This window comes from Amphibalanus amphitrite, unplaced genomic scaffold, assembly GCF_019059575.1.
Source record: "Amphibalanus amphitrite isolate SeventyFive unplaced genomic scaffold, NRLGWU_Aamphi_draft 000145F_arrow, whole genome shotgun sequence".
NCBI lineage: Eukaryota > Metazoa > Arthropoda > Thecostraca > Balanomorpha > Balanidae > Amphibalanus > Amphibalanus amphitrite.
In genome coordinates this window covers 788,706-815,700 of record NW_024881640.1, presented here as the reverse complement: position 1 = coordinate 815,700, position 26,995 = coordinate 788,706, and the positions used below count along the sequence as shown (strand labels likewise).

Sequence of the window (26,995 nt, the reverse complement as noted above, 5' to 3'; positions counted from 1 at the left end):
ATATAAACCGGACAGTGACCTCCCGTCCCCCGCTCCCTCCCCCCTCGGGCGCCGGTCGCCAGTTCAAGGTCAGGGGTTAAGCGAAGCAGACCGCCCCCCCCCCTCTCTCCATCCCCCGCAGTGACAGGGGGGTGGGGTACGGTACGGCTGGCGATACACTGGGCACGAAGTTCCCTGTGACCTATGAAGATGACCTGTCTCTGTCTGTTGGACTTCGGAGGCCTGGAAAATGCACGTAACTTACGGAGTATGCCTCGTAATATTTTTATTTCTTTGTCTAGGAATGGAGACACTGAAAGTCTCGGCACTTGCCGAATAACAGAGGTTCAACGCATCCAGAATCGCACATGTTTACGAAGAGTCATGTTCGTTGTCTCACTGTTATATCATATCGCTGCAATAAAGACAATGGTTCACCACGACCTTCGCCCTCATTCACGTCTATTCGCGCCGGCATAGCTTTCACAACTAATTCATTTCAGTATGAAGCTGCGCCAGGCGATTGCAAACAAACGACCCAAACAAAGCCAAACCCCGCAGCACTAGCCTAGCCTGTACTGCAGCCTGAATACAGCAATACCCTCCCCTCGTGAGGACCATCTGACCTTGATCGTACCCCCACCCCACCCCCCAGTGCGTGCAGCGTCCCTCCCTCCCCCCCCCCAGCAGGACAGTCGAGTCACTGTCGACTCATCACAGACACAAGGACAGGACGCTAGCAGGGGTAGAGGGGAGAGGCGCGTGCAGGACAGAGCGATTGGGGAGGGGAGGGGAGGGCTCAGGGCATTTCCGGGTCGATGCAATAAAGGGATGGGTTAGGGAGTGATGTACGGTTTTCAGCTGATGAGTTGGCTGTTTGGTGTTGTTCCTTCACGCAGGTTGCAGCGGAAAGTCGGGGATAGAGTTGGTCGATGGCAGCGTAACAAAGTTCAAGAGGACGCAATGAATGGCTGATATATCACCTCATACGTAGACACCTCAAACTGCCACCGCGTGGTTCACTTCACCATTCAATGACATCGTGAAAGATTTGTGTTTGGTGTACCGCTCCCTCGAACTCTCGGTATGTCGTTCCTTAGTTTTCTATACCGCCATACTCGAGCTCGTCCTACTTTACCCGTCAACTGGATAAGTTTGAAGAACAGGAAAAAAAACATTTTCTTTCCGGACCCATCCCCGGACCATAATATGTATTTACACGGAATTGGATAAACATAATAATATTATGTGCAGCACACAGACCGTCATTGCTCTACTAGTCGTCCTGCGAGGCGCTGACGAGGCGGTTTATTTCTACCTCTCGCACGCGACATTCTCCCTTCACCAGAAGCGCAGCAAACCTTTCCACTCTCAACACCCAGCAATATAATAAGCAGCATTATCTCCCGGTGCTCCACAACATATCTCCATCGGCACCGCGCAGCCACCGACATCTAGTGGCGTGCAATCAAACAAACAGTTCAGCACATGACCACCATGGGCGTGTGCGCCGGTTGGCTAACCAGACTCCCGTCGCTGGTGCGACAAGTCCAAGGAAGGTGGGGCCTCTTCGTAGAAGGGTTTTCTAATCCCACCGATATTTTCAGATGTTGCTCATGTGCTCAGGCTGCCAATACTCTTGTGGTTCGTTTTCAACCTGTCGCATTTATCTTGTGAGGCCGCTCATCCCCGCCGCCAGGCCGGCGAAGTGGGGAGGCGGCGCGGTCTGCGCTGCGCCGGACGCCGTCACGGCAGGTGGCGCTACGGTTGCCGCTGCGGTCGAGAAAGGTGTCGCCACCGTCGCTGCAGGTCCGGCTGGGTAGCCGGGGATGTGCGGCACGGAGGGCGGTGGCACGTAGGGCTGAGTGGACGGCGGCACCCCGGACGTCCCTGCAACAGAGACACCGTTAGATAGACGCCGAGAGATATACACGGGAGCACATGAACAGCTAGTGTTCAAGGTTTTACGCAAGCGACATTTCTTATTGGAAGTGAGAACATTTACTTTGAATAGCACGACCAATCTCCGGTGAACGGTTCACCTGAACCTGTTGGAACTGAGGTAACATTGTACAAGTATCATTCAGCAAACAGTACAATAAACATTTCCAGGCTCTCTCGGCCTCGTAAGCACTTCAAAAAAAACTTCGTATATTAAAGCCGATCAATAATCATACGCGATGTGGTATGGGCCATGCAAATGCAGAGATTACGTACCATGCAGACGAGCAGAAAGAGTGAGAGCGAGAGAGATCAGACGAGACGTGTGTAGGCTGCAGGAGACATCTAAGTGCTACGCTATGACATGCGAGGCAAGGCGCCTTCAGGCAAGTCGGGTGCGAAGAGCAATCCGTGAAGCTTGGCAAGGATTTCAGAAGAGACGGCACATTTTACAAAGCAGAGATATCAGAATATTTTGGAACATTCGGGACAATAACATGACTGAAAACGCATGAACAAAAAGAAAGAACACTTTTATAGTCACATAACCAGTTTCAGTACTTCCTTTGCTACTGCCAAAACAAAATCAGCCACTTCATTCGGGCTAAGAAAGCCCCAGAAAGCAGAGAACACATGGTCATAAATAAACAAAATAAAAGCTATGTTCAACATCCATTTTATTAAAGGCACCTTCACAATAAGCACTGCAGCGCAAAACCGATCCCGCAATTAAGTTACCTACAACACCCGACGAAAAAATGCCCAGTGCCCACTTAGCCAAAGTACCAAAGCTACGTGTAAGCCATACTGAGGCGATTCATTCACTAAGAATCATTCAAGTCTGAAGCTGAACAAAGCAATTGCAAAGATCTATGCCTCATAGAGATATTGCAAATTGTCCTTATGGCTCCCAACATCTACCATACTTCCAAAAACACCATGGCATCCGCTCACTTTTCGATGCCACATCCGTAAGATGATCACAAGCAAATGCCCCAGGTTTGAGCCGTTCACATGCGCGAAACAAAAAGAAAAAAAGTTGAAATCGATCAAAAGCATGTCCAGTTTCCGGTCCGTCTAATTTTTGTCACGACTGAGAAAGAAACTAACAGAATGCGATTATGCACAGACACGCCTGGAAAGATAATTGCTGGAAATCAACTTTGATCTAAAGCCTAGCTTTTATGGAAACACAGAAAAGTGTATTGTTATCGATTTCAGCCTGTAAAACCGATTTTTTTTGCGTTTACCATGACAAAACCATTTGTTTCACGATTCTTTGATCGCTTGCGATCTTCCTTAATTGAACCGTATTCTAGCATACGCAGTTCATCTCCCTTGTAGTATCATGCCTCCTTTGCCCCTCGTCTCGTCGGACACACACTCAAAGTGCACGTGCTAGGCTGTAGGCAGAAGCTCGTCAGACTGCACAGCGTCGACACAAGCTTTCTCAGCGGCAGCGCACTCGGGCGACGGTGGCGCCACCTGGGCCGCGGCGGCCGGCCGATAGGTGTCGCTGCCTACTCGCCTGTGACGGCCGTGGCGGCGGCCGAGACTGCGGCGGCGTTGTAAGCCGGTTGAAGAGTGCCGGGTGGCAGCGTGGCGCTCACTGGAACACCAGCACCGCTGTACTCACACACACGCTCAGAGAGACCGGCGGGCTTACCGGCTGACGGCGGCTCATTGACTCACAGTGGGCCGGGGCTCACGACAACTCACCGGGCCCAAACCGAGAAGCGCCGGGTCATTTGCTCCATAAATAGTACAATGGTGACGCTGGTAATTTCGAATAAATTTAGCCCCCAAATCATGAGGCCTGTGGCTAATTGCAGTGACCACACAAAAACATTGTCAAATTAGTGCAGTGTAAAGCCACTTCGATGAAACTGAGGTTTCCGAGATTCATTCATGTTGATACAGGAAGAGAAGTATATGCTAGGTAATTTACATTCACAGGATGTTCCAAAAAAAGTGAGCCCCCAAACTTATATTGCTTTTATCTCCGAAACCGTATGTCCTACGATAATGAGAGACCCCTTGTTGGAAAGAACGGTCAATTTCGGTTCTAGTAGGCTACCTAGTGTGGTTCTGAATGATCACGTATTACACCGAGAACGACCAGAACAAAATGTGTTGCGAGATCGAGTGAAACTTGGCGACGGCGGTATGCCCCGCCTAACTATTATTGCTTTTATCTCCAAAACCGTATGTCCTACGATAATGAAAGACCCCTTGTTGGAAAGAACGGTCAATTTCGGTTCTAGTAGGCTACCTAGTGTGGCTCTGAATGATTACGTATTACACCGAGAACGACCAGAACAAAATGTGTTGCGAGATCGGGTGAAACACGGCGACGGCGGTAAACGTGCATTGCTGACGGCAACGCACGACCGATATTGGAGTGGTCAAAATACTGGTTGAACTAGGTCATCCATTCAGTCTTCATTTTTTTATGATAAAAGTTCACGCGCGAAGAATGAATAAAAGCACGTGAACTGAAATATGCAGTCAGATGTGAAGAAATTTTAACCATATCCGTTACCCCTAAATATTGCACTAAGAATTTGATATTGAATTGTGCTTTTCACAATGCTGGTCGTGTTGTGCAAGCTATGTAACAGAATTACGACCTATCTGGATGGAATTCGATTGCTCTTTCTAATGAGCGGCTTTCCAAAGCTGTAGGATACACGGTTGCGGAGATACAGTCGATCTTAGTTAGGGGGCACACTTTTTTTTGGAACACCCTGTATTATTGAAAAATTCAGTCATGTTTCCTCAGGAAATTTATGCTTAGATTCGTTTCCCAAAAAAGTTGAACAAAATCCTTACAGGCAATGTGAAACATTGGCATGTTATACTCCCGAATTGGTTTAATGAGTGAGCACCTTCGTATACAGCCATTCCAATCACCCACTACTAGTTACAGGGTAAGAAGATCATGCAGCTAGCCTACTTATTAGGGTATACCACATGCTGGAGTCACCTGATCCATACACATTCATACACACTACACAGACTATCCTACACATATACATACACGAATATACCACATAAACCCCCACCGGTTCCAACACCACGATTGGACGTAGCAAACCATACTGAGTATACACAGTACATACAGTCTACTCAGTACATTTACACATGAGGATGCATCCTACCCGCCCAGGTTATAGTCGGTCCATAGTCTGTGAGATAGCCGGGCAGCTAGGAGGACCAAGGATAGAGAAATACAGAGCAATCGATGATTTATAGCAGGGCTGCGGAGTCGGAGTCGGAGTCGGAGTCGGAGTCGGTCGGAGTCGACAGTTGTGACCGGAGTCGGAGTCGGAGTCGGAGCCGATTTTAGAAACCCGAGCCGGAGTCGGAGTCGGAGTCACCGAAAATCTGTCGACTCCGCAGCCCTGCTAGGTCTGCGGAGTCGGAGTCGGGAGTCGGAGTCGGTCGGAGTCGACAATTCTGCCCGGAGTCGGAGCTGGTTTTTGAAAGCCGGAGCCGGAGTCGGAATCGTCGAAAATCCATCGACTCCGCAGCCCTGATTTATAGGAACTCAGACGAAACCATTCAACTTATCCATAAGATTAGCTTCAGAGCATTCAGAGCAGCTTCGGCTTCAGACCTGCCAGGGTTCTAAGCACTGAATTTAGTTACCCGATTAGTGATGCGATGAGGCGTCGTTGCGAATTAGTGGTCGGACCGAAATGGGCATTATTTTGTTGAAGAATCGCGAAATCCTTCATAAAGAATAGGCCTGAATAAGTTCATTCTGGGACCAAGGCAGGGGACAGGAGGCTCAGAAACAAGGGTCAGTGTTAGTGACGGATGTCAAGTCTGATGTTTGAGTCAGATGTCAGTGAGCAGCGTTCAGTGACCAGAGGTCAGTTGTTAGCGGCCAGTGGTCAGCGGTCAGGTCACTGACCTGTCAGCGGCGGCATTCCCGGCAGGCTGATCGGAGTGGTCAGCGGTCAGAGCCAGGTCAGAGGTCATTGGTCAGCGGTCAGGTCACTGACCTGTCAGCGGCGGCATGCCCGGCAGGCTGATCGGGGTGGTCAGCGGCATCCCCGAAATGGTGGGGAGCGGCGCCGGCGGCGGCACAGCAGACACTGACGGCAGGAACAGACGAGGTCACAATACAAGTCAGGACACTGAAACAGCGGACATTGAAGGAAGAAGAGGTGAGGTCACATTCCAGGTCACCGCACAAGACACATCACAGGTCACATTACAGCTCATAGCACGTCAGAGCACAAGTCACAACATAGGTCACATCATAGGCCAGTGCACAACGATCAGTGGGTACACCTGACTGATTTGACCTGACTTGTTTGACAGTGCACCCTGCGGGAGGGGCAGATGAGATGACATCACAGGAGCATGACAGGCCACCACAGGTCAGATCACCAACACGGTGATACTGTTGTAATATTTCACAGTGACATAACAGGAAAACACTGAGATGTTTAAAGTTGCATCATAATCGATGACTCGTGCTACCTATTTTTAGGCCAACTTGGAGGGGATGAGAAGCGCCGTGACCCGTGAAACACTCAGTCAACTGCATATAAAGAGCATTTGAGGAAGACGGCTCGAAGCGTAAAATCCTCTGAGCGACACCGATATCTTCTGACTAGCTCGGTGGCATCACCCAAGGCCCTAAATACAGCATCACCTATGTCGTAATATTACGGCAATATCCGCTCTTTACAGTACGGAAACTGAGTGTACCACCACCGCCCCACGCGCTGAGTGGTGCGAGCGGCACTTCCCGCAGTAAAGCTCAGCTCACACCGCGGCCAGGACCGCTCAGTCCGGCGAGGTTGGTCGTTCACACGTGACAGCGGTAGGCCTAAACCACACCGTACTGATAAGTGTCATAACACGGCTGCTGATGAAATGGACGGTGTTTGAACACGCTACTCCGTGTAAGGAACGGCTTAGCTCCCGCAGCCAAGCCCACCGCCGTCGCTAAACAGTGTTAATCGTACACGAAAAGAGCTCCAATCTGTCCTTGCCAATGCCGACAGCGGGGACCGTATACTGGTGAGAAACGGTTAGTTGGCAAAAACAGCAACGGGACAAAATATGGTAACGATACGTGTTACAAGTCTGGCCATTTTGGCCGAAAACCTCAGTCATCCCAGGGAATTCTCCAAAGCAGCTGGCAGCTGCAGCTGTGCACGTGTAGCCTTGGGCAGGTTGGAACCAGGGAACGGTTTCAGGCCACTACATTTTCAGATACCTGCCTAGTTGATGGCACTACATATTTTGATCGCTATCAGGAAGCCGTCTTAAAATATTTTAGCTGTAGGTACGACGCATGAGTGGATTTCAGGGAATATCCAGTATTAGGATTCTATCAAACATTCGAGCTTTCAAAACAAAGAGTATTTTTCTCTGCATAAACATTATCCTCAGAGACATACGATATGTTCTGTAGTGCACGTAAACCATAATCCACACTGCATTTATTTAGCCTACATATCACACTAATACCGCTAAGGACGCGCCTTTGAGGCGGGAAAGGACACCACAATCGCGACAGTGGGTCGTCAAATAACAGGACCTCGAAGGCTACGGCGGATAAATAGTGAATGGCATGGCGCCTCTGGAAGGTTTAATGCTCACACATCAAAGGCGGAACAGCCGGTGGCAATCCGTGTCAAAAGGTAAAAGAGTTAACAGTGTACGATCGCCAAAAGACCAAAAGAATAGCGTTTGTGTTCGGTAGCACTTTCATAGTAAAATACCAGATCAAAGAAGGAAAGAAAATGGTCAGTCACGTCTCGGTCCTCTCAGTCACGCCTCGGAATTCCTGTAAAACAGGAACCATCGCTACTTGCTGTCGAAAATGGCATGTGTAGAACCTCCTGGTAGCATGACCAAAACTGGAAGCGAAACAATCGCCCGCTGACTGCCCACCTCTGGAGCTCCGAGAAAACTGTGACGCCCAGGCGCAGCATTTGGGAACAGAGTTGGAAATAGCAGTGCCACTAGCAGGAAATAGCTTTCCTTCATTTCTGCGTAAAAAAGTGCAGTGATCTGTTGCATAACAAGTATGTTGAGCGAAGAGGTCTTACCCAATCAGTCATGCGTACGTACCAGATCATTTTACCCGCCTCAACTTAGCAATATCAATCATTCTGCGGTCAAAAGTTACGCAGCTGGAATACCCAGCATCCTGCAGTCCGGAGCGACCGAACTAAGAATCCTTGTCACATCTGACAGAAGCGCCCCACTTCCTCACCTAGAGCTACTTTCACGCTGTCCCCTGTCCATAAGGATGTCGTATTCCCTGTACAAGTTACCGGTTCGCATCTGGGGAGTATTTATATACACTGTGCTGGGGAGGTGGAGGTCTCGTGGTCCGGCCTTGCTCCGATCTCAGATACGATAGGTATGAACATCCCGAACACAGGCCCTATCAGGAACGCTTGTTGGGGTATGTATCAGGGTACCCACCAGAGTGCCCGGAGTGCCTTTCGGAGCCAGTCCCTGAGTTCCTCCCCCGAGTGTCTTGCAGTGCATTTCAGACTACCTCTCGAGTGCCCCTCCGACTCAGAGTGTCCCACTGAGTGTCTCGCAATGGTTTCTCCTGGGATTCCTCTCAGATTGACCACAGTGTCTCCCAGAGTATCACCCAGAGTGCCTCCGGAGTGCCTCTCCGGAGTTCCGGATGTAAGGCGGCGTCCCCAGACCGTATCCGGAGTACCACGAACATAACACAGGAGTGGTCAACCATCGCTGATGTCACACTGTTACACTACGAGAGGACATAAACGGCGCCCGTATGCAACGTTCGAGCTGCCGATTATGCAGCAGAGGCACGATGATAGAGCTGCAGGTTTTCCGGCTGGGCGAGCTGAGGTTACACAAATATTGCAGTGCTGGACCGATTGCTGAAATAGTTACATATAAATTAAATTGCGGCTGAAGGAAACGAGTTTCAATATGAAATCAGACAATAACTTCCTTTGTCATCGTTAGTTCCCATCAACAACAACCATTAAAACCGTCAACTATCCCTAATAGCCAATATCCTCCGCACTCCACCATCCCAAAACCCGCAGCTCGAGCTCACATCCGGCCCTATGCGACCCACTCCGACTGCTGATGAGTTGTTTAATACGACGGAACCGTCCATCACAGGGCTACCGTACAATCCTATCGGCCTATCTGATCTGTTCAGTGACAGTGCCATGGCGGGGCGAGTCTCACAACACAGGGACACGCGGCAGCAACGCGCGTCCGTTCCTGGAACCACAGTTAGATGCGGCACGTGTATCTTCAAGGGCAGTTTATGTAGCCTTGTCAGGGTCGATGCATAGTGCATGTATGTAGAAGGTTTACCATGACGTCCGGATGTAACCGTTGCGTATCTCAAGACTCAACGGCAGTGATTATGAAGTTGATCAGTGCCATGTGGTCGTCTCAGCTGATCCTTAGAAGTAAGGACAAATTGCTATTGCTCCAATCGTGAAAGAAAACGTGCGTCAATAATTATAGGCTACGCGCCCCTCTTTCATTTCGTTTCTTCGGTTGCATGCCGTTCACTCTCCAATGCTGCGCTGTGACCAAACAGCGCTCTCAAAGAGGCCCTGCCAGCTGATCGCCGAATTTTCGCACGGGTTAACCACAGACGCTGGGGATTCCTGCGGATTAGAGATCATCCAACCGCTAAATCTGCGGCTCCGTGGCCCTCCTTTTGTACCGTTACTTCGGCACACATTGAACCGAGGACCGCCTGCCGCATGGAGGGGGCTTGGGGAAGACGGGCCCTATCGCCGCGCAGGAACAGCAGGCAGTGTTAAAAGATGTGAAGTAGAAAATAAAACCAGACGAAGGGCAGGCGGCAACTGAGGACTGACCGAATGACAGAAACCTAGTGACAGATGATGGTTTCCGAGACGACCTCATACTCAGATACTGACCGAGTACAGACGTTACTAGAATCACAGCTAGCTGTTTCACTTCACTTGCACCTCCAAGACATCATAACTGTCCAAGCTGTAGTCAGCCTGCTTGACATCAAGCCATGCAGCTGAAGCTCGCCTATGATCCCTATCTTCGGTAGGTGCGCCGGCCCATATACCACATTCACACGGGCCCGTCACGATCAGAGTATCCATTTCTGCATCTTCGGAGCCGGGGTTGGCGGGAAACCACCCCGCCTGGCCGACCTGCCGAGATACAGTACACTCACGAATAAAATACCGTGGATAAATCACGACATTTGCATAAGCAACTTCGCTCAGATCTGTCTGAGGATGTGAAAAACAATGTCACTTAAAGGGACCCTCCCACCTTAACATTAGATTTGAGTTGAGATAGCCAAAATGGGGTCCCTGGCTCACAATTACCGGTTTCGGCACTCACAACATCGAGAAATGCTTTAAATAGGAAATATTGAATTTCAAAATTGCAGCATTTTGATTCAGAGGGGCTAATGCATAGGAATACCCCTCTGAATGTGTGACGTCAGCGCAGATATCTAACGATTTTTAAATGTTTGACTAAAACGTTTTGTAGCACGCGGTGGTATATGCTGCTTTGCGCGCAACAAGTGCCGCACTTTCAGCTGCCAAACTATTGCTTCCAAATAAAGTCGCTAGGAACAGCGGAGATCCCAAAAAGTAAACAAAAGTAAAAGTCTAATATCTTGAAAACCGGTGAATATTTTTCGGTGAAATTTGGTAGATATTCGTCTTCGCTCTTTCTGAACCGAGCGACATCACTTTCATGCCAATTCATAAACTTTTTTGAATGTGGGAGGGTCCCTTTAATAACTCTTTCACGAGAATCGGCACATCTTGAATAAATGGGATTACGCTCTAGGTAATGAATAAAACCAATCATACTTCAATAGCCCACACATTTTGAATATTGCATTTATGAACAAATGGCAACTCCAGGACTGCCTCCAAAACTTCGACGAAGTAACAAAAAATTTCAAGCCGACAGAGCTGTCGTATGTACTTCCCTTCTCCGGCAAAGCTCCTGAGCCCAGTGGCTCCTCTACTCTCCACGTCAAAGCTCCATCCTCCTCTCCTTTCAGCCAAAACTCCCGTCTCCCTCCCCGGGCAAAACTCTATGAACCCTCCCCTTCCCGGCAAGGTGCGGAGGAGTGACGCTAGCCGCCTCAACATTACATCAGAAGTCGCCGCCCCCGCACGCCGCCGCCGCCGCCGCCGCCGCCGCTGGCTGCTGCGGTGCTGACGGTAGGGTGAAACATCACGTGATGGGTAATTATAGGTGGAGAGGTAGGTGTTCACGTGATCGACAGGTGCGCAGTGGGCACTGGTCATCTTCGGTGGAAAAAGGAGAGAGAGAGAGAGAAATATGCTCCACATGAAATTCATGACGGAGTGCGCCATTGCTTGGTGCCAAAAAGTAGGTAACGGCAAGGAATGGCAAGGATATACCTGATCAGCAAGTTCAAAGGAAGAGTTTCTGTTGTTCAATTATCTTATTTAGGTATCATTATCTTTGCATCTTGCAGGATTCGGTTGCTGATAATAATCAAATGTTCGCAATGGTTCCGGTGGACCCGGAGATATCAAGACGGCAGGCTACAATAATTAATCAAACCACCTGTACTTATCACTCTAACTGTCACAATGCTGATCAGGTATGACGTCATCCTATGACATCATTATGTCGCTCTCTCACGGGTCCGTCTGTCGTCACCGACATAGATGACCGATCGGTCCGGGAGCCATCACATGACCTCAGCTGGTCGCCAGGACCGTTTGGGACCGACATCCCAGATCCGCTTAGATCACTGATACCGACCAGAGATAGCACAGACTGCGTGTAAAAAGCACGCCCGCGCGGAGTGACAGAGCTGGGTTGATCGCAAAATTCACGCCCCCGGACCGTCTGAGATTCAGCTATCGATCTGTGCTAACAAGATGTCTCGTCACACAGGAAAACACAAACCCACACATCGGTGCGATAATCGCAGTGATGACATGTGTGTTGATCATTAGTTTGGTGTTATAAAACTGGTATCAGATCAACTTCATCCTGCCAAGCTTTCCAAATTGTCTATCAATTTCTCTGCATCCTTCGGTCTGCCCTCGGCCTTACTCCTAATTAAAATAACACACAGAAAGAAAAACGAAAGAAAAGACATCACAACACAAACTGCGTCCCGTTATCAAAATGTAGTGACCTAACGTAGCGTTCCTTTCCAGAGGTCTCCAGAGCTGCCTTGACTAACGTTTCTGGACCAAAACCATTCACCGATTCTAACCATCCACGTACGAACGCCCTAGTGTATACCCTGTAGCCGCCACTCGTGTTTGAACATCTAACGTGACGCCCGCAAAGCCACTATTGGGTGTCTTCCTTACCCACAACGGTAGTTGGCCGCATTCAGCCGCTCAGAAAGGTAGCCAGGGGAACTACACTTCCAGACACGCGTCGTAGATAGAACCACGTACCGCGAAATACTGCGGTAAGGTGCCGCACAGAAGCACATTTTTGGGCCCAAGAATCATACGCTCATGCGCTCTGGGCTATTGTCGCGACTTTTAAAAACGTAAGACGTAGTTCAAAGGGCGGTTTACAACCACAACAAACACAAACAAACAAACAAAATCCACCTAGCGTGACGCCGTTTCCGTCAGATCAGTGTTATGTGTGGTGGGCATGTGCCGAATCGATAGCTATAAGCCACCTTACCTGGGAAGAGTTTGGTGAAATTACGTCCACCTTGACAGAGGGGCGGAACATAACGTCACACGAGTACAAAAGAACATTACACAATCCCAAAGAGATTGATGCATGCAATTCATGACATAACAAAGTAGTTTCTCTCGATCTCATATCTTCCTCAGTAAAGTGTTAACCCGTAAAACACAGTCCGACATTCAGCGTCGCCCCACCCCCGTGTCGCCCGCCGAGGAGACTGACCTGGCGCGGCGGCTGCGAACGGGTCGGTCGCTCCGCCGGCCGCCGGCGGTGACGTGAAGAAGCCAGGGCTGAACGCGGGCACGGCGGCCACCGTCGGCACGGCTCCCATCTCAGTCGGGTGGGCCGGGGCGGCCGGTGCGGGGGCGGCCGGGGCCGACGGAGCCACGGCGGTCTCAGGAGCCTGTGGATGGTGCAGAGAACACGTTAGAATGAGCTACAGAACAGTTACAGAATAGGGAGCAGGGTAAAGCACAGGGTGAATCAGGACGCATAACAGAAACGAAAGCACCATGACAAGGTAAATTAAATACCATAACAAGGTAAAACGAAAGTCGAAGCGTATACCAAAAAAGGCACACGAACATAAGCCAAAGTACAGTTTAGACATCCAGCGTGTTGTTTTGTTTTGACACATTGCCAGAAAAGAATCACCCGAAACAGAGGTATGTGTCAGGCGAGGTGTTATGTCCGCCATAACCCACGCGATGCATATTCCGATTCGGCGGATCAAAAGGTAGCGGTACACCGTTTCTAGTACGAGCTATCCATCAATGTTCTTGTCCGGGCCCGATCAGCCGACAAGGTCGTCCAATGCTGCCGCACGCCTGCCGCCGCCATCGAAATGTCCATCTCTGGAGCCGGTACGATGTCCAAAGCTCAGCGCTGAAACCTTTCTAGCCCGGCACGGACCGTTCCAAACACACGAGCATTAAATAGGCGGCCGCTAGTTCACCAGCACTCAGTCGCACTCGCAGCGTACCGGCTTCGCTAGGAAGCGGCGGTGAAGACGGGGAATGATCAATGATCATTATTGAATGGTTCTAGCGTTCTGGCGTGATTTGCGCATCGACATACAGTGACCTGACACAAACCTCTGCGTCGGGCTACGGCCAGTGACGTCGAGTAGCGATGGACCGAGACCAACTATGTAAGATAGGCAAGAGGGCATGCTAAGGCTGGAAAACCAGCGGCAAGCTAGCCGCAAACACCCAGGCGTAGTGGTACCTACCCACGATGCCTGATCAAGCTTCCAGGCGCCTCGGCCCTTTTCGTACTCAATGCACAAGAACGCCAGTTTTTTACGAGTAAACAAAACGGTTTTCAGGGTACATCTAGTTTCGAAATAATGCATCCAATACTTTTACTGATGCATCTTTCGAAGAAATTGATTGGATCTTAGACGATGCCTGTAACTTTCACAAAGTTGATACACAATAGATCATTGATAGCCGGTAACACCTCCCATGCAAAATAGCCAACAGACATGAAAACTGAGCTTCAAGCGGTGCCCACGCCCCTGACTTATTTTCAGAATATTTCACAAACTCCTATATCAAATATCAATCACGTGATGCCTCATACGACACACCATCCGCATTTCGTAACCCCGTCAAACAAATGATGCAAAAACCGCGTCATTTCCATACAATCCACTCCCATCACACACGACACTAATCCACTCGGAGAAACCCGGCATCGTTTCGCGCGTTTCTGCGCCGCCACGTGCCACGTGCCGCCACTGTGCGTCACTGCCTGGCGCCGTGCGTCAGTGATGGCGCAGCGTCAGCTGATCACCACTGACGGATGACCGATTGATCCGCTACCGATCGGTCTGAGCCGCGCAGGGACGTCAGTGGGGTGGGTTTTCCAGCCGAGAGGCAGGTGGGCAGGCGTCACCCCTCTCCGTCCTGGGCAGAGGACGGTTGTGCAAAGGGGACCGACTATCCACAGAGCTGGGAGAAGGGGCGCAGTAGACGTATCTGGACTGAGTGGGGAGCGAAAGGTGGCATCAGAAAGATGGAAGTTTTGGTGATCGTCCATAGTCGTAACACGATTTACGTGCAGTAACCGCAAGATAAACATGACGGCGAAGTGACGAAGCAATTGCGTCAAAAGCGACCTGGGACACAAAATAGATAAACACAAATTAGATAAACACAAATTCACACTTGCACATATGTGAAATGAATCTCGAATGGAGTGGGGACACAGAATGAAAGGTCCACTAAGGCTGCAAAAGGGCGACCTTTGGTCAATGTTTGTGGCCGGCAGATGTTTCAAACTCTAATTATCGACCCCCGTTCAGTAGTCTCTCGCTCAGAGGACGTCCACGCGACCGGAGCGTTTAGCCACGTGTCAAGGCCGGTCACTAGGTACAGAGTACACACTGTCCCACATATACTCGTCAGCCGGCCGCTCCCCAGCCCGTTGTGCACCCGATCTACCGCTTCAAACAGCCGTACAACGCCACTCAATAATGACAGCCCTCACCCCTCCCTCCCCCCGCCCAGAGGGAGAGTAAACACTATGTCACTTGTTATGACAGTGACCATAGTTATGACGATAAGGCAGAGGATGAGAGGAGGAAGAGAGGAGACGGAGGAGCGGCCAAGGTGCGGCGACACACCTTCAGTAGTACGGCGCACCTCCTTGTAGAATGTCTTATGGAGAGGTTTAACGGTACGGTCCGATATAAACAATACTCAACTGACAATCATGGTCATATCCAGCGGTCAATTGACGTCAATAAAACTGAACATGGTCTTTTCGTCACCCAGGAATTCGATATCTTCTTCACGGAATGATGTGATTTATCGAATGGGTAAAAGGTTATGTTGCGTCATATGAAATGCGATGTGATCTGAATCTGACAAAAAACTGACATATACTCCAAGATGATGCACTGATCCAGTAAAGAACTGGGAGGGCGGCATGTTTATCGTATTGACATTTAGCTAGATGGAGGGGATGGCATCTGTCAGCGGACAGGAAAGTGATGCGAGAAATAACGCCATTTTACATCCACAAATGGACCGTCTGGCCTGTCCAACACCTCAATGAATTATTCAACAAACAATATGAACAGTCAATTTCGACCATATTAGTCATAGGGATACCTTCCATCGTTATGTAATGCACAAGGAATAATTAACAGTTAACTTGCACAAAAGCCACGATTAATTTCGATAAACAAGCTCGGCACAGCACGAAAGGGAAGTGTATGTCTTCTTCATTCACAGAAAACCCAGATTATTGTCTAGAAGCTTCTAATCGCGATTGAACAATGCTCACCGTCTGGAATTTCTATGGCGTTTGGTCTGGGACCCACTAAACCCCACAACACAAAAATCCCATCCCGAGGGTACGGATCAACCGAGAGACCGCGTAGGAAACTCCTTAAATATCTTCCCCGGGAATATACGCCCGGTAAAGAACCAACACTCACAAGTTGTTCGACCACCTTCTTATCCTGCCCCTGAAATCGAAAGGTCAAAGGTCGCAGCATGTTTTGGTAGACCAGCAATTAGCCTCGCGAGCTCTCTTTCCCTCTCTCCCTTTCTCCACTCACACACAAATCAGTCAAGAGGCCACTCATCAGCGTTGGTACCTACCGGTGGCTGCTGTGGAGCCGCTGGCGCCGGTGCCGCTGAGGTCGCCGGCATCGGCGGCGGCTGGGCGGCGGACGGCTGCTCCGTCCCGGCGGCGGCGGCGGGGGCGGGGGCGGGGGCGGTCGGCGCCGCCGCCAGCTGAACCGTCTGTACGTTAGCGGCCGGCGGCGGCGGCGGCTTGCGTGCGGCCTCCACGTTCGGAATGCGGTGCAGATAGCCGTAGCCAATGCCGCAACCCAGGCTGGGGAGGAGGGGTCTGTTACAGACACTGAACACAATGGGAGGTGTCGGCACAGCGCACGAAGGGAGGTCGTGTGGTCAGCGGTGGATGGAAGGCACCAGAGAACACGCCAACATACAATGAGGAACAGATGCAAGGAACGCACGCAAATGCTTTAAATATAGTCGACTTCTGAGAATGTATGCCTTACTTAGGTGCCTGCAACTTACTTGTAGGAGAAACGTCTAATTATGGCACTTTCTATGCATCTCCGCATATTTTTTAGAACGATGACCCCATTCCAGGTATGTCTATCTACTCAAAAGGTTTAACTGTTCCTGGAAGGACAATCCTTCCGAATAAACATTATTCTAAGAAGGAACATTCTTGAAAAATAGAAACAAACAGCCTTTGGACAAACAGACAGACTTTGGAAATGCGACCCTGTTCCAGAAAAATCATATACTGCAGCATCTCAGTTTACTTATTTACTTATCCATAGAATGCATACTCACTACTCAGGCACTCCTGCCATTGCTCTGTACAAAATACCTCACCCCTCTCTCGCCTTTCCTCATCCTTCTCACCTTCCCTCTCCGCCCCACTGGGAATTGGGCGTAATGGTGACCTCCCTGCACGCGTCCAGGCCCGAGTTATAGACGAACAGCTTCAGCGGCTTGCCCTCGTGCGTCTCGATCAGCTGGAAGAGGTCCTCACTCTCGTGCAGCATCGAGTCGGCGCCGATGATGTAGTCGGTGTGCGCGTGCAGGCCGGCCAGCTCCGCAGGAGAGTTGGGCTCCACCTCCTGGAAACGCAGGAGAGAGGTTTGTGAGAAACCCTTAGTTATGTGATGGAAATAAAACACTTTTGTGTTACTAGTAGGAGCATCAACATCGGACACTTGATAGTTCATACCTTGGACACTATTGGATATCGGCACCATAGTTCACTAGCACCGTCCGCATTGCAACCGGCTAAAATAGATGCGCAAGATCAATTCATAGACCAATTAACACTATCAAAGAAAAAATCAGCCGTCATTCACCCAACGGGCATGGCGAGGTGAATCGGTGTGGGATGCCTAATTGGTATAGGTTTGACGGAAGGATGAGTAGTTCTGACGCACGAGTCAGGTCCGTATCAGGAAGCAGGTTCACTTTTCCCCGAAAAGACCTCGCCCAGCGACCATTAACGGTCTAATAAAGGAAGCAGACTCAGGAAGGGAGAGATTGAAAGACCTTCCAAACGCGACTGGTGCTCACAAATGTGGAGCCCAAAGTTCGCACAAAAAGAAAAGACAGCGGAATCTTTTCGAAGGCATGTAGGAAGGCGTTGTTCAACTTGTAGTGGACACATCAAATATTTGGAGCAGAATTTGCGCTGCATGCTACTGATGGATTTAATGAAGTCCGTCACAGTCTTACTGATTGATGACTATCAAGTAATCAAGATGGTACAGGGCCGCGATTATATGACTTGTTAACGGCAAACGGCACATACAAGGACAACGAAATCAGACATCTGACAATATGCCAAACAAAATATTATAAAAACAACGGCCAAATCCAGTCCAAGACGGATGTAAACTCTACTCCAAAACATTTCCCGGAACGCTTCGTCCCACGCCTGTTCGGAACAAAACAAACGCTTCTCCTGTGCCTTTCCGCAGCCGGTGCGATCAAAGTGGAAGCGTAACAGTACCCCGATCACTACATCGCGTTCACACGACACATGCGTGCTGTGCCGGCGTTAACACACCCTAAGCAGGTGTTACCCTCAATAAGAGGGTCACGTGGCCCAGTCGACCAGCGCAGGACCGTGGAAAACCCAGTCAGCGGCCCGGCGATCACCAGATGAGGAAATCTCACAGACGACACAATTTTTGGGCTGCTCCTAACAGGTCCGGTGAACCGTTGGGCCCATTTTACCCAAACACTGCCCGCGGGATGAGGTCACATCAGGCTATAAACACGTCAGACACTGAGATAAGTATAATTTAGGGAGTGCATCTAATCGGTAATGTAGATCCGGCCTGAGCTGGTTTAAAATCACATCATCCAGCAGCTGATGTAACTCACGAATTTGAAACATAATTTCCTGGCTTTGATTTTAAGGAGCAAAGAAATATGGACTGAAAGCGTCCTAAGAAAGCAGACCTTGCGATCAAATACAGGCAAACGTTACACAGACCCTCGTGAGATCGAAACTTAGCCAAATGAACCTTGAAATAATCAATCGAAACAATAGTGTGTGCGGATTATTCAGCTTTGCCCAAAGAAGAATCACAGAAGAAAAAGGACATTTTGTCGGATGTACCTACTTAATGTTGTTTTCCCACACGCTGAACACAACCGAGGTGGGTGACGGGCAAAGTGTATCGCATTACGCACCGGTTTTCACAAGTCAACAACATCTATGTAATTATGAAAACCCGCTGACATGATGCATAGCTGTCAACCCAGTTTTCCTATGTCTAGACCTAACCGACTTTTGTAACAAGTAACTTGTACCCACCACAATAATATCAAAAATGACAGGTCCCAGGCAAACTGTTTCGAAATTCCCCCTACGCAAATCCATGGTGCTCGCTATTAACACAAAAAGCGTGAATAACCTAGAAACCACCACTACAAAATACCCCAAGCGCGTCTTCACCGACACAGGAAAACCATACACCACAGTATTAGCACACCACCCAGCTTGTTAAGCCGCCTGTGTATGTAGTTCCGTTTTACCCACGAACCACATCCGTAGCATATGACTCGGCCATCCGGGGGCAGCACACGGACCGCACACCGCGAACAGAGTGCACATACGTGGAGTCACGCGGGTGCCGCCCCCACACGAGCCTCCTAAGTGATCTCACACAGGTATGACGGTGGGAAGACGCCCACGCGTCGGCCGGTGACCAGTTCTGACCCACGGGTGTACTCAGAGAGACACCGGTCACCGCACAGGGACAAAAATGGTCACAGCCAGCCGCCCCGGCCGCCGTCAAAGCATGCCGACGCACGGCGCTTTATGTGATGAAGAGAGCGAGTGACCGGCTGGTCAACTCAGCGGCGATGCCACAGCTTTACATAGGCTGTCAAAGTGACCATTATTTTAGCGCCATTCACTCCCCTCAAGTCGATGCGAAGAGAGTCGTTTGCAACTTAACTGCGATACACGAAAAGAATGCTCAAAGCATTGAATATCATGATTAACCAATGTTAAATGAGATTTGTCCGGGATAAGCACTTGTAAAATGACTAGAATCAGGCAATACGACCTTCTTATAGGATATAATTACGCGTGACAACTATGTAAAAGCTTACTGTCATGCGAGCTAAGTTCTCACCTAACCTGACGAGCTGATTAAAATTATGATCTCACAGTACCAGTCACTCCAAAAAGGTCCTATGGATGAAAGAAGCGAATGATTCTTGCCCGGTTCGTCCTTTATCATTTCGGGTTGCGTCACCGCAGTAATCACTGTGATCTGCGGCCTTTTGAAGGACGCTTGACGGGAAAACCACCATGCAGAAAACTTTTTAGAGACTCTCCCATGCCGCAGCATCCATGTGACCGCTAAGGCAGTAAGTGGTCTTCTGTAGGACGACGTGTAACGGAAAATTCGATTTTTTTACAGATAGTTCCGCAACATCTCTGAATTCGGTCCATTGGGTTGCATCAATTCGAGGCTCACCCATTATTGCGACGACGCTAAATCTTGCGCCTTACGCCTCACCTGAGATGAGTTAGGCTCGAATATGATGAGCTGTTTCAGAGTTCAGCCATCCAATATAAATATAAATAGGTTACTCAGGGGCCAGGAGTTCGGTATGCGACTATTACGGGTCAGTACGGGTGCACAGCGCTGAGGGACACGGGGCAGTACCCACAGCGCGGCTAAGAGACACAGGGGGTATCCACAGCGCTGAGAGAGACACAGGAGGCAGTACCGGGCCCACAGCGCTGAGGGGCACAGGGTCAGTACTATTCCATACTCTGGCTTCGTCACCCCGTTACAAGGGACGGGGAAGTCCTCAGAGGTCGTTCAGACCACGCCAGGCCTTGCTGGGTTACCTCTGGCACGATTCACCCGCCCGAGAGAAGCAGTGACCGCCAGATGAAACCAGACTCGCCTCCCACCATGACTCGGGAATGGTCCCGACTGCCGGCACGTCTCTTTGGCATGCATAAATTCACCGCCCGACCTCGACCGACCGCGGTCACTGAGGCCACTCCATCTCCGGGGTAGTCCCGCCGACATACTAGAGGCGCGTCTGTCATCCTAACGTTCGCAGATTGTGGGAGGGGTAGAGCAAACCGCGTGGGTGAGTGGCAAGTGTCAATAAGACGTTCAAAGACCGTTTGCACCAATAGAACGTAGGCGTGCATACTGAGGGCCCAAGACCACAGAGCTCAACTAAATAAATGCCCGACAGAACCGAGGTGTAGAGCCACAGACGAAGCTCTGAATTAACCAACTCCAGTATAATGCCGAGTGCCATTTCAGCTGACTCGTGCCCATATATGACTGTGTGGTTTTGGGCGTCGCCGCAAAGCCGCGAACCACACGGTAGTGGGTAACAGCAGGCACGCACGCTGCAGCCCGGCACGTGGCCGCCGGGCGCCGGGTGGGAGAGTTAACCTTGTAATGAGTACCTCACGATCTTCTGACCCACTACCGATAGAAGGCCGAGCGAACATGTAAAGTTCCCGCTTTCCAAGGTACGCTCGAATATCATGCTGCCACCACATAAGCTGGATAAGATGATTACACGCCTCGTTATCTGCGGTTCATTGTGTGTCATATGTGATTAAGAATTTCCCTGACCAGACAGGAAATTCTGACCGCGCTCATCAGCTACTTGGTCATATGGTAGTGGGTAGACAGAAAACTCCATTAATCCTTGTGAAGAACAGTCCTGCATTATACTTTGACCAATGATCGATTCATATACGCCAGCTCACCAGCGCATAACTGACTGCTTCGTCACTTCTAGGCGGGCGGTGTTCCTTCTTATGGCAACAAAGAGCTTTGCGATGAAGTTCAACTAAAATGGAAAATGCTTCCGATCGTCGATGTTTGTGTGATAAGAATGCAGTAAATGGTCTCGAAAGATGAATCTGCATTATCAGAAATGCCGGAAAATGGGTCAGTGGTGATTCCGCGCAAAACTATCGGACAGTCGTAGAAGATAAACATCAATGGAACTTTGCGGATTGCTTTCAAACTTCGTAGGATAATGTATGTTTACAAAAGACCTCGCAATAATTCCGATTACGCGACATTTATAGAAGCCGATCCGTTACCTTCAGTTTCGTAAGATGGGCGTAATTTCTTTCGAATATGACGGTTTCAGTTAACAGCCTTCCATCGACAAAGCATAAACATTGAACAGTCGGTGGACTGATGAAATCAGATTAAAGACTTATCATGAAACTAACGAATGACTCGGCGGAGTTTCCAATTAAAATCGCCCTGAATCGCCCTGACGTCTGCCACTGAATCAGCCTGAGCATGCACATTTGCGAAATTAAGTCTTTAAAGACGTAACTTATCGGTCACACGAGGTCCTTACGAAAGCTCTACAAGTTCAAAGCTCCGGACAAGTCACACGTATACACAATCCCTTAATTTACGCTACCATACCAACCCAGCACAGATAACAGAAGATATACAAAGACACAAAAATTACACAACTGTCCACACGAGCTTCAACAGCCCTCCAAGCCTGGCCTATGTAGTTATAAGCAGCACATCCCATCTTCATCCCTTTCCGCACTCACCAGCACGTGCCAGACGTTCTCGTTGGCGCCCTCGAAGCTGCAGAAGCGTATGCTGACGCCCAGCAGTCCCTGGCCGCCCCACACGTTCGACGGCACGATCTTCACCTCGCGCACGCGCTGCGTCTTGCTGCTGTAGACCATCATCTTGGTCTCCTTCTCCACCTGCTGGTTCAACAGCTTCTTCAGCGTGTCGTCGTCTACATCCTGCGAGAAGAGAAGAGAGGAAGGTCTATCGGTATGTGCGAGGTAATCGGGTGCAAAAGTTTCCGCTTCAACATTGCTGCGAAAAATCCCGATTCGAAAATACGCAATGCTGCGAGTTTAGAGGAAGGAATTTCAAGAAGATTTAGCAAATCCAATTACGATGGGACCTTGTCACGCCATTCTCCAGTGAGCTTTAGGCAGAGACTGCATTCTCAGGTTAAACCGCCTCCATGTGAGGGGTGATGAGCCTGATCATAGTCGTAGGAGAGGGTTATAGAAGACCTTGACCCCCGTATTTTGAACACAATTTCACTGAACTCTTACGTAAACTTGAATAAAAATAACAACCATGAAACATTCGCAGGAAAAATAAGGTGAAACATCTAACCATTTAGCACGGGCTCCCTGAAATTCCAGTCCACCGTCCATGAACCCGACCCTCAGAATTTCCTAGTCTGCCTGACGCCAGTCTGCGAGCGGCTAGCACCCAACTCCTGCTCGTCGACAGGAAATCCGCGTCGGTGACGGGTCTCGCGCCCGGAGCCCGTTTATTCATCCAGTTCACAACTTCTCTTGTGATTCAGAGTCTATCGGAGAACTCTGCCCCGGGAAGACCTAGGCCACGGCCGGATAAACCACACCCTAACCACATAGCGTCGGGCCGTAAAGGTGCCCAAACGCACACATAACGCCCACTCCAGCCATCCCAACCACCCGCGGGGATACATTAGCATGCCACCCAGACCACACGTAAACTACAAACGACTACTCTGACGCATTATGGCATATCCTCCAGACGTATTATTCATGGTAATCGTAGGACTTCAAAGGCACCGACAAGCGTCGTATAATATGGAGCTTTTGCTTTACATTCAAACCTGATAGCCCTGGGCATTATTTGGAAAGAACATGAGACAGATCAGCCTTCAGTGAGTACTACAGGCGAGACCAGTGCGGCACCGCCATGGATCGGCCCGGGACGACTGTGAATCACTACACGTTCAGCCTAAGGTGTAACCACTGGCATATCCTTGTTGGACGTGGTCAATTGTGAATATGTGCTGACACATCAAAGGCGTCATACATTAATGGCATCTATGTATGTGATAACTTTGTGAATGCATCCTCCCCCCTCCAGAGTTCCGTCTTTCAAAAAACACGATAACATTTGCACACCACTTCTCGGGCACGCAAGCGCATGGCACCGGCCTCACCAAACCTCACAGGAACGACCTTGCACAAACTGCGCCTCATCCTTTTCGGACCGACATCCCGGTGGGAAGTTCGCCCAGATCGAGTGGACTTACCAGGCGGGTGTTCTCGATAGCCAGGATGAAGTCGAAGAAGGCCTCCAGGCCGGCTCTCTGTCCTGGAGAGTTATCCTGGACCTGGCGACAGAGAAATCATTAGGTCAAGGGGGAGAGTCGCGGGGAGACGCATATTACATAGTGCTTGTTGGCAGTGTTAGTTATAACTTCCAGTGAAGGACATATTGAAGAAGAGAGATAGAAGGGCGTAATAGGAAACAAAATTCAAGGCACTGTTCGCCAACAGACGCGGATCTGTATTGTATCAAACATGCTTCCATTGCGTAAATCCACACATAGTTTTCACCAAATTCCCACAAGTCGGGTAACATCAGCACCGCTGTGACCTCAGACAACCCACTACGCCTCCCATAGTCAGGGAAGCGCCTTGAAGAAAGCACCGCGGAAGCTTTGATATCTCTCATCACGCGAACTACCTCAGCACGTGCAGAAAACAGGTGTCTCTCAGCGCCTCCATACTGACCAGAAACAACTATCGCTGACACCATCTCATTCAAACAATAGTTGGGTGAACAGCCGTAGGGTATCACACAATACCTGCCGCTTGCGTGCAGATAGATGCAGTCCAAAGGTCTGTGTCACACACACCACAGGATTGCGTCAGAGTGGAAGTAAAGAGAAAACTGCACACGAGGCGACAGCAAAGTAGAGCTGCCAGCTGTCGAATGCTGCCAGTGCACAGCGAAGACATAGGGGCTTTGCTGTTGTTTTAGCTCAGAACTGGGCGTGTATGCTGAAGTATTGAAGGCGTGAGGCTATCAACGTAGCTGAAACCCTCTATCTTGAGAGCTGATCTGCCAGGTGCTGCATCGGTCGAATTCACCGCAAGGACATGAACATACGACGAACCACACATCCCGTGCATGGAATGCTTCCTTCTGGTATGTGCGATATGGGCAGAACGAGGTGGTATTGGCGAAAACATTTCCCTAAGATACACGAGACTCCATGTTTCTCACGATGGACCTTGATGATAAGACAATCGTAACAATTTGCGGGTTCCATCGATGTTCAATCATTAAAAAATAAGGGTTTAACTCTTACAAACATGTCTATCAGCTACTACAGCATACTGCAGATACCAAGGCAACTCTACCATTTTATCTATGAAAATGTGGAGACTGGAAAACGTGAGCAAACATCCGGTGGTATAGGTATTGCCTGCGATACTAAGGGCGTGCCAAGGGCTTTGATCCTAAATGACCAGAAATAATGGATTGGCACCGAAAAGAAAAATGCACGTTTGCACCATTACACCGCTCTTGTCAGGAATTTAAAATATACCGCAAAACATTTTGTGATAGAACATTGTACAATGATCTGGGATTTCAGTATGAATGACAGATCAAAACAATCTGAGCTTTCACATGATAACGGAAATCTGCAGAGAAGCCCTCAGTTTCTCCAAACCAGGCATTGTTTTCTGGCAATCACCGGGTTCAGTTTTCAGTTTTCATGTTTATACTTCAACCACAGGAGGCATCATGTGACATGTGGTCGCAGACAAACGTCTAAAAAATGCAAGGACCAAAAGACAACAATGACAGGGGTACCGAGTCTACTGGGACACAACAAATCACAACAAACAAAGATGATCCAAAGCAATGGGCAGTGTGCTGAAAAAAAATATCGGAAGCCGAAGGCTTGTCTTCATCATCCGCCAAATTTTACTGCGAAACTCAAACAACGTCTTGCCGAACGCTTTTGTTGGTACGCGAGCATAGTTTAACTGTCAAATGGCAAGATCATTCACCAATGCATCCTCCCCCTCGTGTGTAACGTTCAATATGTCGTCATCTTGTTCTACAAACAGACTCTTCTTATACATAGACTTGCAACGATCCTAACAGCACTGATTCGTTCTCAGTTGCGATAGCTTCCTCACGCCCCAATGAACTCCAACCTCCCAGCGGACGCAAACGCATCACAACGAACAGACACATAGGGCGACTGTTTCAGGGTAATAACGAGACGCCTCCCCCATCCAGTACCTTGAATCCGACCCTTCCAGGACCAGCGACCTGGCTCCTGGGAGGCCGTCGTGGAAGGGACGGCTGTCCGTAGCGGGCCCGTGTGGTTTCAACTCCGCGACTTTCGGCGAACGTGTAACCAGGACTGTTCCATCTCATAGCAAAATCTCACAGAAAACCTTGCGGCCACCCCAAAGGCCGGCCTGGGGCTTTCACTGGCGCAATTCTAGGCGTTCTCCTTGTCTACCCCATCCAGATCCACTGACCCGTCCCGCACCTGGTTAGGGAGATGACAGAAACTGCCTACCTCTCGGAACGGGACCCACATAGTCAGCCGAGCGGCCGCCGCCGCTCGGTACTCAAAACCATACACTCCCTCGGCCGCGGCAGCGCCGGAGGGCTCAGCGGACGGGTAACTCCACGGTCCACTCAGGCGGCTCCCTCTCATCTCACCGCCACCGTCGGTGGCAGACCGCTCGCCGCCCACGGCACGTGCGCGGCCACGCGGCGGTAAACCCGGCGGAAATCGCCAATCGAGCCCGCACTCCACGCCTCACGGAGCCGAGAGCGGGTGGACAGGTGCCGCCGCGCGCAAGAGCAGGCCCGAGAACCGCCCCAAACTGGGATTTACGCAGGATGTCGCCGCTGAAATAGCCGCACGATCAAAGACTCACTTCTGGGAATACGTTCATAGGTGGAGAGCGTTGCAAGGTTAATGGTCAGCCAGCCCCCGCCGACTGGCAAATCGCGGAGCGCCAACGCCAGGTGACAATAGCGCCGCATTCGTCGCAGTACCGCACGGCTTTTGTTGACGTGGTTACGGTTGCATGACCGATGGGGTTCGCAGAAGGAGATTCAGTGTCGAGGCAAGAGGCACGATTGCTAAACTAGGGAACTAGCAGGGCTGCTGACTGATTTAGCTAGCTCCCCTCCGTGCGTACGGTCCAACCGTTCCCGTCATATTACCCTTCTAGTCTATACCATGATATTCCCGGTGCGTCGTCGACAGTCGGGACATAACGCTACACCTACACCCCAGTGCACCTGCACCGAGAACCCCAATCTCCAGCCCCGAAAAGGAAGCTGCGAAGAGGCCCGCATAGGCAGAGGTCCTGTTCGTCTCGAGGACAGGACATAGTTCTTGATAAGGTTTTACGCTAGCTCGATCTGTACGGGAAATTCATGGCAGAACATCCGGGCACGAATATTCCGAGCAAAACGTGGAAATTCAAAAGAATAATTCCCGCTACCGGTGACCGAAATAAGGCATGG

General features: G+C 49.9%; 1 protein-coding gene across 4 annotated transcripts in view; it reads right to left on the bottom strand.

The window, feature by feature from the left end:
* Positions 1-1,156: 1,156 nt before the first annotated feature.
* Positions 1,157-26,995, bottom strand: part of LOC122382726 (Golgi reassembly-stacking protein 2-like) — a 78,544-nt gene continuing 52,705 nt past the window's right edge. For 2 of the 4 annotated variants that reach the window (XM_043368422.1, XM_043368421.1), the window contains exons 3-10: positions 23,733-23,813; positions 22,222-22,425; positions 17,031-17,248; positions 16,227-16,464; positions 12,835-13,015; positions 5,931-6,023; positions 3,449-3,529; positions 1,157-1,869 (exon numbers count right to left, since the gene is read on the bottom strand). In XM_043368422.1, the coding sequence (XP_043224357.1) occupies positions 1,646-1,869; positions 3,449-3,529; positions 5,931-6,023; positions 12,835-13,015; positions 16,227-16,464; positions 17,031-17,248; positions 22,222-22,425; positions 23,733-23,813 (1,320 nt within the window). In that variant the 3' untranslated portion in view covers positions 1,157-1,645. The remainder of the gene's footprint in view (positions 1,870-3,448; positions 3,530-5,930; positions 6,024-12,834; positions 13,016-16,226; positions 16,465-17,030; positions 17,249-22,221; positions 22,426-23,732; positions 23,814-26,995) is intronic. The other 2 variants (XM_043368424.1, XM_043368423.1) reach the window with 1 other exon arrangement.